Source organism: Lichenostomus cassidix, chromosome 2 (genome assembly GCF_008360975.1).
Source record: "Lichenostomus cassidix isolate B80296 chromosome 2, HeHo_3.0, whole genome shotgun sequence".
Lineage (NCBI taxonomy): Eukaryota > Metazoa > Chordata > Aves > Passeriformes > Meliphagidae > Lichenostomus > Lichenostomus cassidix.
Genome location: NC_139482.1, coordinates 103925903 through 103937791, shown reverse-complemented (window position 1 = coordinate 103937791; position 11889 = coordinate 103925903). Strand labels below are relative to the sequence as shown.

General features: G+C 40.6%; 1 protein-coding gene across 1 annotated transcript; it reads left to right on the top strand.

The window, feature by feature from the left end:
• The first annotated feature begins 2191 nt into the window (after positions 1-2191).
• Positions 2192-11630, top strand: TYMS (thymidylate synthetase). The gene is made up of 7 exons (XM_085052655.1): positions 2192-2490; positions 2802-2875; positions 4045-4219; positions 6351-6452; positions 7676-7851; positions 9187-9258; positions 10121-11630. Exons 1-7 carry the CDS (start codon positions 2319-2321, stop codon positions 10256-10258), a joined length of 909 nt encoding a protein of 302 aa, XP_084908781.1. The 5' UTR covers positions 2192-2318; the 3' UTR covers positions 10259-11630.
• Positions 11631-11889: the final 259 nt, after the last annotated feature.

Here is an 11889-nt window from a genome sequence, read left to right as displayed (position 1 = left end):
CTCTGGAGTTTATTTTTAATTAATTAACAGCCTTTATCAGTAAAGAAGTTTGTTTCTCCCTAAATTATACACATCAACTTTCAATGTATTTGTAAATTGTAATAAGGATTAAGAACTGATATATCTCTCAGCTAGAAGCAGAGCTCCAGCTGATTTGGTTTAATTTGCTATGCCCAGAATTTGTGTTTTTTGCACACAGGTATATGCACCATTTCCAGCTGCAGCTCTGCTAAATAAATCATACTAATTTCAAAGTGTACACAAAACGTCTCTATTAGATATGAGCAAAAAAAAAAATCCATGTCCTACTTATACTTTATGTTTTCCTTTACTTCTATACATACATGTAAAGTATACAAATTTATACAAACAAAACTGTCCCGGGTTAATGATAAGACTCTCTCCTCCGAGAGCGAAGGGCCCCGACACCCCCTCCCCCACCCACAACAGAACCTCTTAGATGGAAGTGAAGAAAAAACTATTTATTTAACAAAACCACGCAGAGTGCCCTGCAAGGCACAGGGGAAGGGGAAAAACAAGGTGAAAGGCAGTTATTCAACCTGATTAAAAAGTCCTTTTCTCAGACGCAGTCCCTCTCCTCCTCGCCCCCACCCGGGGCCGGGTGGAGCTCCCTGGAGAGCTCTGCTGTCCTCTGGCCCTCCTGGGTCTCCGGGTGGCAAAGCAGATCGAAGAGAAGGGGTCCAAACGAGGAAAAAGAAGAAGAATGGAAAAACGGGAACAGAGCTCACTCCGACCCCCGTCCAGCACGCAGTCTCTGCCGGGCGACGAATCCTCCCCCGGAGCAAGGCTTGGAGAAAATGTTTTCAAAACAACCCGCGTTTCTCTCTGCGGCTGGGTGCAGTTAAAGAGACAGGACCACACATTTTACACATTTTTTTTCTTTCTTGGGCATATAAGCCAACGATAGGGGATAAAGGATTATCATATCATCAATCCAAGACAAAAACACCATTTCATTCTTTAATTAGTGGAAAAGATGATTTTCTTCCTGCTGCAAAGAAATGTAGTATCTTCTAATCCACAGTGCTCTGTTCTCCTTAACTTCAATCATATATACCTGTATTTCAGACTCCTAATCATGAGATCATCATATTATATATATAGATTATTATAACTCCTTAAACACAACACTTGTCAAAAAGCTGGGCTTTATCTGAGAAATAAGTGACTCTTTCAAGGTTCTTAACTTCCAAGGGACACTAACAGAGAAATATTCAGAGAGGAGTCCATTCTTTCTGACTAGGAGAGACTATATCTAGCAATGTTTCAGAGGACACCACATTGGGAACACTTGCAATCAGACACGGGTCAGGATGCAAAATATCACTGAGACATGGCAGAAGCTGAGATCAACACCATGAGACCCAAAAAATGCAAGTGACGAGTACTAGGCTTAGTGAGAAAGGAAATGTGCCAATAAAATATGAAGCAGGAAGCTAATGACATGGCATGGCATGAAAGGATCTTGGCTTTAGAACTGCGGGTCAGGGTGACACTGCTGGACGTGGAAGGTGAGCCGTGAGCGGGCCTGGCTGTGACAGGGAGGCTGCGCTGGGCTGCACCCGGGGCTCTGGCCCTTTGGGATATCCTGGCTCAGGGGATCCTCTGCCAGATGTCTGTGGCCTGCCAAGCCCAGCCTGGCCTTGCTCAGCTCCAACATGGGATACCTGAGGCTGCAGAAAGAGGGAGAACGATGACAAATACCAATTCACTTTCCGGCAGGGGATAAGACTGCAGAGCACGTATTGTGCCGCGAGAGCAGAACAAAGTCACAGAATCACACAAGCATCAAGCTGGAAATGACCTCTGAGCTCATCGAGCCCGACCTGTGACCAAACACCACCAGCTCAACTACACCAGGGCATTACACGCCACCTTGCCTTTCCTTAAACACCTCCATTCCGATATGTTATCAACCCTTCTGTTAGAGGAAACTCCTCCTAACATCCAACTTAAACGAGCCGGTACGGTTTGGAGCACAGGCTCTGGCCAGGCGCTCGGGCCAGCGCTCCCTCAGGGCAAACAGCCCCGGGCGAGCCCGGAGGCGGCGGCTATGGAAACGGCAAGGCTGAGGACCCCCAGGCACTGCAAGGGGAGAGGGAAAGGGAAATGGCAGGGGAGGGGCTCGGGAGGAGGTGGCAGAGGTGCCGCTCCGCCCCGCCCGCCCCTCGCTCCGCTTGGCGGGAGATCCGGGCTGTGGCGGGAAATCGGCGCTTTGGCGGGTTCAGGGCAGCAGCGCCGAGCGGGAGAGCCGTGCAGCCGGAGCGCAGCGGGGCCCGCAGGAGCCCCTCGCCAACATGCCCGCCGACGGGGAGCTGCTGAGCGCCGCCGCCACCCTCCCGGAGCCCGGCGAGCAGCAGTACCTGCAGCAGCTGCGGCACATCCTGCAGCACGGCCACCGGCGGGACGATCGCACCGGCACCGGCACCATCTCCGTGTTCGGCATGCAGGCGCGGTACAGCCTCCGAGGTCGGCACCGCCGGGACCCCCGGCCCCCTGCCCTTGCTCCCTGTCCCTGCTCCCAGCTCCTGCTCCCTGTCCCTGCTCCTTGCCCGTCGCTCCCCTAAGCTGGGCTGGATGTGAGGGTGTCACACGCCGGGGCTGTCCCGCTCCCTCCCGAGGGATCTGAACGTGGAAATTACACATCCTCTCCCCACTTCTTCCTTCATATCCCAACCTCACAATGTCGGAGACGGCATTGTCCTCTGTGGGGAAAAGCCGAAGTCTGCTCATCGTGACAAATGGGTAGTCCCCGCTGACACTCCAAAACTCTTTTCCAGATCAGTTTCCGCTGCTCACAACGAAGAGGGTGTTCTGGAAGGGAGTGCTGGAGGAGCTGCTGTGGTTCATCAAGGTTTGGTGTTTGCATGTCTCTGTGGGTGGTGAGCCCCAGAGTGGCATCAACAGCGAACTGGTGGGGAGTGGATTAAGGCGTTGGGGTAACTGCAGCTGCTTCTGTTCCTGTGACAGAAGTGCAGCCACCTAATACTGTGACCACACATGGAAGGCCATTATCTTCATGACATTCTGCATTTTACTGCAGACTGTTGCTAACACTGCAATCAGAACAGTTTCTTTTCTTATTTTTGAGGGAGACAGTCTGAAATAGTGAGGGCTTTTGCTGATTTGAATATACTCCACTGTTACAAAGCCTACTACAGTCTCTTTGCTTAGAGTTTTAATCAGCTATAATAATGTGAAATAGATAGTAGGCAATTTAATGATCTGCTTTTTAATAATGAGATAGTTTGATATGAACAGAAACAAGCAGTGTGGAACCAGGAACCACAGGCAAAGTAAGACTGATGTAAACACTAGGCTTTTTGGTAGCAAAAAAATGATAGAGCTCATAGGTGTAGCTAGTGTAGTAAAACTCAACTATAGATAATACATTCCAATGTAAGTGTTCCTTTATGTGTTATGACATTGTTCAGGTATGGAAAAATCTACATAACCATGTGCTAGATAGCAGGACTCAAATAGACATCTATTTTTTGAAACTTTATTGATTCTTTTTTTTTTTTTTTCAAATATAAAAGACTAGACACTCCCCGAAATAGCATAATTTCTGTGTTGGATTTTTGAGTGTGCTGATTTGGACATGTCACAGGATTCAGTGACATTTCTCTGGGTCATTTTCTTGTCATTTTAACAAAAGCATTTTTAAGACCTTGAGCTCATTATTGGTGGCTTGGCAAAGACAGTGCCTAGGCCATAGATTTTTTGTTAGTCTTATTTTCCTTAATCTGTATAGTAACATCTTGTTCTCTGCAAATGTGCCTAAGAAATGACATTCCACAGTTGACCTTGAGGCTGTACTGTTTGTGTATTCACCAATTGTGAGAATCCTGAGTTAAACAACAGCAACATGGCACTTCAAACTCTGTCCCATTATGTTGCTCACAAGTTTTGTTCTGTCCATGTGCAAGAACCTCATCCAGTACATTAATGACACTGTTCATCGTTTATAAGTGAATTCTCTGTGTTGGAATTAGGAGTCAGACTTCTCATGGTGTTTTGTAGGGTTCTACAAATGCCAAAGAGCTCTCTGCAAGAGGTGTGAAGATTTGGGATGCTAATGGGTCGCGCGAGTTCCTGGATAAGCAGGGTTTCAGCACCAGAGAGGAGGGTGATTTGGGACCAGTGTATGGGTTCCAGTGGAGGCATTTTGGAGCAGAATACAAAGATATGCACACAGGTAATCGCTTACAAATCTGGTCTTGATTGGTCGGTGAGACAGCTGTGACATCACTTCCAGAAGTCTGTGTGGAATAGACTATTCTTAACCATTCACAGCAAACTGATAGCCAGAATAAACAGTGTTTGAGAGAGTAAATTTAAGGTTTTTTTCTTACTGAATCTTAATTATCCTGAAAGATATAATTTTGTGTATTATAGTTTGGTATTTGTAGAACAGATAAGTCATAAAGCACACACTGTTAATCTTTTACCTATAGCAGATGTGGTCTCTGATAGCTGGGAAGGATGTGTGTATTGCACTCCAGAAACCTGAGCTAGCTCCATTTGATAACAGTGGTTATTTGATAACACAGGCTGCCATCTCTGTATACCAGTGCAAGGTCTATGAAATTGTTGTACTGGAAAGAACTGACATTAGTGTGCTACTTTCACTGGAGGCAGTGGAAGAGAAAAATTTTTCCATTCTGCATCTGGAACAAAGTAGGATGTTTCCATAGCTGATGATGCTGTGGAAAGAACAGCTGTGACAAGTTATGATGTGATGCGGTACCTGTTGGTATTTTCAGTGGAAATGGTTCATTAAACTGACTCAAATGTGTTGATTGCTCTTTTCTAAGTCACTGAAGGAGAGGATGTAGAAAATGTTTGGAGGACTGCCATTAAGAAAAAGGGACCAAAAACAAGATTGTCACTATCTGGTGTGATTTTTTAACTTGGATTAACAGCATGGTTAGTTACCTAGGTGGGGTTTCTTGTTTGGCTTTTTTTTTTGTTTTCAAATTGAAGTTCACATAAATTACAGATGTTAGGCTTGGCATTGCCATGTTGACCACTAGCAGAATACAGTTTTATGGTAACACAAATGGTGCAAATTGTGAGCTGACACATCTGAAAACTTACCAAGTTACTCAAAAGATCTAAGGCATAACATAGCATGGAAAAAAAAGAACAAGATAAGTTTCCACAGGCTTCCTTACAAATAGATTTCCTTAAGTTGCATTACTAATGGATAGGAAATTAGCTTCAGAAACTAACATAATCATTTGACAAGGCTTCTGGCACAGTATTGCTGGCAGAAGAGTTCCCTGAGATGCTAATTGTGAATTACTACCTTGTTTGCCAGCTTGGGTCTCCCTGTAACCATAATTTGGTGTTGCTGCAATAAGAGTTACTAGAAAAAAGTAGTTACAAGCCATGCTGATTCACTGGCATGAGTCAGAACAATGATTAACGACTAACAACTTTTATATTCTGAAATCCATTCTAACGGTCAGTTAATTTCAGCAAATTTCTTATATAACTTGTATTGAGCCTAAAATTCAGCCTGCAAGTGTCATTGGCTGAAAAGTAATATCCTGTGCTACACGTGATTAAAGCTCCCTTGTGGAACTAAATGCTATAAATATTTAGTTTTCATACATGACCTTGTGAGTGCTGGATGGATGCATTTATTCATCTGTCAAAAACTTTCCACTTTTGAGTATGTAAAGAATGCTGGCACCCCATACACTGGTCTGGGCATTTTAATTTTTTTTTTAATATGAAGGACCACTGTAGCATGCAAGTTGAACATCTAGAAAGGCATTTTAATCCAAAATGCAGTGAGCAAATCAGTTTAAGTACCATCAATGACTAGGTGGTAATACTTTGTCTATTCCAGTACAGCTCTTGTCTTACTTAGGTAACAGGTCATCATGAGTGATACAGCATCATGCTTTGTCCAGCTAGGTTTTTTGTATTGTATCTTTTGTTTCTTAGGATTTAGTGATTATGCAGACTTCTCAGCTGGTCTTAAAAAATGTCAAGTTTTTGAGAATGGAATAAAGTGTTCTAAATGGGAATGGTCCTATTTCAGTGGGTGCTGAAGGTACTCAAAACACACAAAAGAATTGGGAGGACAAACAAAAATACCATCATGATAATTTCACAAGCTTTAGTGCATCCTAAGAAAAACCAAGAACAACCTATGTTTAGAGGGTGCCAAGTAATTAATCACTTTCAAAGTTGGAATAAAACTTTCAGAGGTTGTCATTTGGGTATCACTTTTCAGTGGGACATGGGTTTGGTGTTAAAAAAATACCATGAATTGAATCTGTCTTGTTTAGATCTTACTTGTTATATTTCTTCAGATTACTCCAACCAAGGAGTTGATCAGTTGCAAAAAGTGATTGAAACAATCAAGACCAATCCAGATGACAGAAGAATCATTATGTGTGCTTGGAATCCCAAAGGTATTGAACAGCTGGTGTAAAGTGAATGCAGTTGCACATGATACTGCTGTGTGCTAGATTGTGCTCTATTCCTGTATCAGCAGTCAGTTCCATTTGGCATCCTTGTTTATTCTTTATAAAACTACCATGAGAGCAGTAAAAGTGGCCAGGAGTTATAAACTTGATTCTTATCCTACTTAATTCTCATGTTCAGACCTCAAAAATTGAACCATTTCTTCAGAGTTCTTCTCTCCAGGTTAAAGTGAGGGATACACCTGGCTGCTAGTGTCTTTGACATACAGTCTTTTTAAAGACAATGACTCTTTTAAAAAAAATGTTAAAAAAGCAAACCAACAAAGAGTATATTAATGTAATGTGTCTGGCTTTTAGCAATGTAATCTATTGTAATCTTAACAAAATGCTTAAAACTAGAGAACAGAAGTATTTTTTTTGTGTTGTAATCTTCTCCTTGAACACAAGTTCATATGATGAACCTGTGTCATATGAATGATAGGGTCTATTTATATATAGATATCTACTCACTCTGTAGGGCAACTTCTAAACAAGAGCTACTGCAAGAGAATGTTTAACTTCTCCAGTGATAGATCTATGCTCCAAAAAAATCACAGAGCATTTTCCACTGGTGTCTGAAAGGGTATGCCACAGGCTCTTGCTGTTATTTTCAAGGTTAAACATTCTCAGAAGATATCTGGTGAGTTTTCCTTGCCAAGCTGTAATTTTACTCTCTGTGCTTTTTAAGTGTAGAAAAACAGTCAAAAGATCTTCTGGTTTCTTTTTTTGTTTGTTTGTTTTTTAATTGATCATTACTTGATATCTCAGCAAGCATGTTACAATGGGAAGAGAGTAAGATGAAGCAGTTGGAATTTGCTTTAGGGTATATGCTTAATTTTACTCCTAATGTCTTGCTTTAGGGAAATCAGCTATCTCACCAAGGTGAGTAGACGTAAACTGCTGTGCAGCATTATGGCATAGATCTGTTCTGTGGAATATCTGTTTATGACTTTCTGGTCATACAACCCAGGAGACAGCTTGTCATGACCTGGACTTAATTGCTTGGGCAGCAGGTGCTTATAAACAAGAGAAAAAGCAACAGAATGACAGTGCTGTTGGCTTTCTACTGTATCTCATTACATGCTTGTTTAGGTTTTGCATCTTCTACATTCGTAGCATACTAATGCTGTTACTGTTTTCTTCCCCACCACCTTATGTGCCACCATTCCTAGATATTTCCCTGATGGCTTTGCCTCCATGCCATGCCCTTTGCCAGTTCTATGTTCAAAATGGTGAATTGTCTTGCCAACTCTATCAGAGGTCTGGAGACATGGGACTAGGAGTGCCTTTCAATATTGCCAGCTATTCACTGCTCACGTACATGATTGCCCATGTCACAGGGCTGAAGGTAGGCTACTTAATAATTTTCTTTTTGTCTGAGAGGTCAGGGGCTAAAAGATAAGAGTCTTCATGTCATGTCCAAGAAAAACTGGAATGAACATACTGTTTGAAATCTTTCTAAAATATGTGTCAAAATGGGCCCTGTGAATTAGATGTGAATTGCCTCTGGTTTGTGTAGGCAGTTAGAATCAGCAATGTAAGAATTTTTAAATTCAGGTCAAGCAGAAGATCCTCCAGGTCTTGACGGTGTCGAAACTCGCCTGTTCACTAGCCTTAGAAATCCGAAATTAGTGCTTGTCCTTATGGGATAGTAACATAAATGTGATTAGATTTTATAGCATGTGTTTATTGGAAGTGAACAGTAGCTCAGCAGTTGCTATCAAGGTTCTAATTTAGATAATCTGCCCACCTAACTTCCAGCTATAATTTCAGCTGGGAATTTCTTTGATTTCCTACTGTAGATGATTATGTAGGGTGGTAGTATGTGCTCAAATAGCTCCTGCCCTGACTTCAGAGCTGTATTTTGTAATTTGACACAGAAATTTAAATGCATGACAATCTTGTACAAGGGAAAACCCCTTTTCTTTGGAGCATGTAAAAAATTACACTTGAAAGGCCTTCTGTGCCTAATCCTCCTGCCACCAGCAACATGAAGGGGAACTGCTTAAGAGAGGAAAATAGAGAAGAATCAGACTTCGCAGCAATTGCAGAAATTAGTCCAAGGTACTAAAAATGTGAGGTTTAACGTTACATCCTGTTGCTTCTGAGCCAGTTCCTCTCATGGCTTTGGTGGTTTTCAGTGTAACATATCTGAGGGCTGATCTCCATTGGTCAGAGGCTGGTAAAAGTGCCGATAAAACTTCTCCAAGTTAAATTAGATTGCTCAGGGGGTCCTAAGTCACACAACTTGCAAGCTGGATGCTTGCCTGTGACTGACACCCCCACTGCTTTTCAGCAGTGGCTGAGGCCACTGCTCTGAAGCCAGCTTTGGCCAGTTGTACTTAATAGAAGTAGAGTGGAAAAGCTGGATGTCACTGCTGCCTCTGTTTCTGTCTTGGTGACCAGCTCAGTATTGCTTCATTCTTTTAGCAAAGCTACTGTCATAGCAGGATTTCAAAGATAATTTTTTTGGTAAGTTAGTGGAAATTTCGTTGTAATTTCCATTAATTATGCATTAGTCAGAGAAGCTTGTGTCCTTCAAAGCTTTCCAGGATACAGTCCTGTACAGAAGCTGCAATTCCACACTAGCAAATGCTGAGAATCAACACTGTAAGCATTGTAATATTTTGCTTTCTTGGAACTTGACTGTTTGAAAACCCCACGTATTCTTCCTTCTTTTCAGCCTGGAGAGTTCATACACACTTTGGGGGATGCTCACATATATCTGAACCATGTGGAACCTCTGAAAGTCCAAGTGAGTACTTACTCTTTATTCTTCTATCTTCCACAGTACTTATTCAATGCAAAATTATCTTGATACTTTAAATATCCTTTTGCAGATATTAATTTGTGTGGCCTTTTTTTCTCATTTCTATCCTAATAACTGTATCTTAACATCTGTTCAGTGCAGGTTGCAAACAGAAATAAAATACAAACATGATTGGTATGTACATCTGTGTACTACTAGAACCAAGTTAGAGGTCCAGAATCTGTACTTTTGACTTTGAAAACAATTCCACCTAATCAAGATAACACAAAATAAAATGTCTTTGTAGTATATAAAAAAAGGGTAACTTAGCAATTCACAGAGTTAAACAATATTACTGTTTGGCTGAGAAAGGCTACATTTTCTTCAGGAAGTAATTTGTTGCAGTAGGATAAAATCAGAATTTGATTTGATTAGACTAAGCTCAGACTGAATGTCTTCACTATTAATACGGCTCAAAACCATCCAGAGAAGTAGCTATTGATTCAGACCCAAGGGACCTGTGGGAAACTGTAGCACATTTGATGCACTGTTGGGTCAGATTTTCCTAGTTTCCTCTGGAAAGAATATGATCTGTAACCACCAGGATTGCTTTGCAAACTGAAAGTGCTTTCAATTCATTTGGATGATCAGGGAATTCACTTGAAAGTTATGCTACTGTTCTCTATGAAAATACTAAGATAGGTTCTACCTAACTGTATTAGAATTTACTTTAATACTTTTTTTTCTTCGTATATATCTTCTTGGTGGGGAGGGAAAGTCTACATTGTGTAATCTGATTTGAAATTGAGAACACAAAGTCTCTGCTTTCAAGTATTAGCTTTATACCATAATCTTGGTTTTATTTCAGCTTCAGAGGGATCCAAGACCTTTCCCCAAACTCAGAATTCTTCGCGATATTAAAGACATCAGTGATTTTAAGGCAGAAGACTTTCAGATTGAAGATTATAATCCTCATCCACCTATTAAAATGGAGATGGCTGTCTAATGCTATATACAGCATTAAATATTAATGTGGAAATGTATCTAAGCTACTTAGTTTCTCTAAAGTGGTGGGGCTTTTATATGCTTCAAAAGATATCTGCTTTACTTTTAAAAAGGAATAGATACTTGCAGACCAGAACTGCCTTCAGTGCTACCCTTTAGTCATACAGGACAGGTGACTATTCCTGATGTCCTATGCAGATGTTAACCCAGTTTTAAAGTGTTAATGAGCTACTTTTCTACTTGTTGTTTCAGTTACCAGTGGCCATTTATGTTACCATTCAGCTGTGTGTGTGTGTAGCAAGTGTTTATGTGCTTGATTTGGTACTGAAAGTAAGAACATGTATGTGTGACAGAGGATTCCTTCAAGGTGGGAGAAATCATTAAATATATTCTAAAGAGTGTATGTTTAATAAAGCTTTTTTTAAAAAATCTTCTGGAGGGGATGATGCATATTTAATTTTGGTGTGGTTTTTTATAGTTAGTAGTAAAAAAGATTTGGAGAGCAAAGTGTCTTGGAGGGTAACATCTGGCAAGGAAAAACAAACTCAAACTTCCCATGATCTTCACAGATGAACCATCAGGAAGAAAAAGATGTTAATGGAACCTTGCTGGAAATGCAATCTCTACATAATGTATCTGTACAAGCAATTTTTTTTTTCCCCAACCCTACAGGAATGACTAATTTGATATAAATCAAAGAGAGCTATAGTTAAACAGAGGTTACCAGATAGTATTAGTAATCAGATGTCTGTCACCATTTGAAACCAGATCCCACAAACATACGGACTAATTATGCAGAATGGAGCAGTAAAACCTAGAGATCATAGTATTTGTAGGAATGGATTTCATTAATTAAATTGTAGCAGAATTCAACTTTCAAGACAATTATCCTTGTAACTTCTGCAGTAACGTAAAATTCCTCTTCAGGAATTCAGTTGTGAATAGGTCTATGGTTAATATTCAGACATAGAATACTCAATAAATTTTGAACACATGGAAAAATACATAGTAGTTTTTTTCATTAAATTTTAAAGTTAGTAAACTGGTAAATATTGGAAAAGTGTAAAATTTCAGATGATACTAAGAATTTAATAATCACTGGGCTTTCATTCAGGGTCCTGTGAAAGAGGATCATTTTCTTACACCAAACTGATCATATCTTTCAAAAGCAGACTATGTAAAAAAATTATTTGCAAATGATTATACTGATTTTTCCTTTTGCTGATCTGTGATGTTCAGACTAATTTTTTTGTAGCACAAAAATATATTCTCTTTTCCTGACATTTAGCCCAACACAACATGATTGCACAAAAAAGTGTTGTAAGTACACCAAATGTAAAGACACCACGGTTTATTAAAAGGTTCTTAAAATACACTGTGGTCCATCATTCTTGATGATCAGACTATGTGCTATTTCAGCTTAAATCCTGCAAGAAGCTTGGAATGGTCAAATTTCATCCTTTTCTGAGGCTGCATTAAATGGACACTGAGTAGCCAACCTGTAATTGAATGCAGTTAGGTCTTTCCTCAAATTACTGAACCCACAGATTGTAGCAGCACTCTTGTTACTACACCTGAGAACTGTGTCACATGCTCCTCCTAATAAACTTCATCTCAGCTCTACTATATTTT

Excerpts from the sequence above, each read along its gene's own strand:
- TYMS (XM_085052655.1), top strand. The coding sequence starts at position 2,319 with ATGCCCGCCGACGGGGAGCTGCTGAGCGCCGCCGCCACCCTCCCGGAG. Across the intron at positions 2,491-2,801 it reads GGCGCGGTACAGCCTCCGAG|ATCAGTTTCCGCTGCTCACA; the intron begins GTCGGCACCGCC and ends ACTCTTTTCCAG. Across the intron at positions 6,453-7,675 it reads GTGTGCTTGGAATCCCAAAG|ATATTTCCCTGATGGCTTTG; the intron begins GTATTGAACAGC and ends CACCATTCCTAG.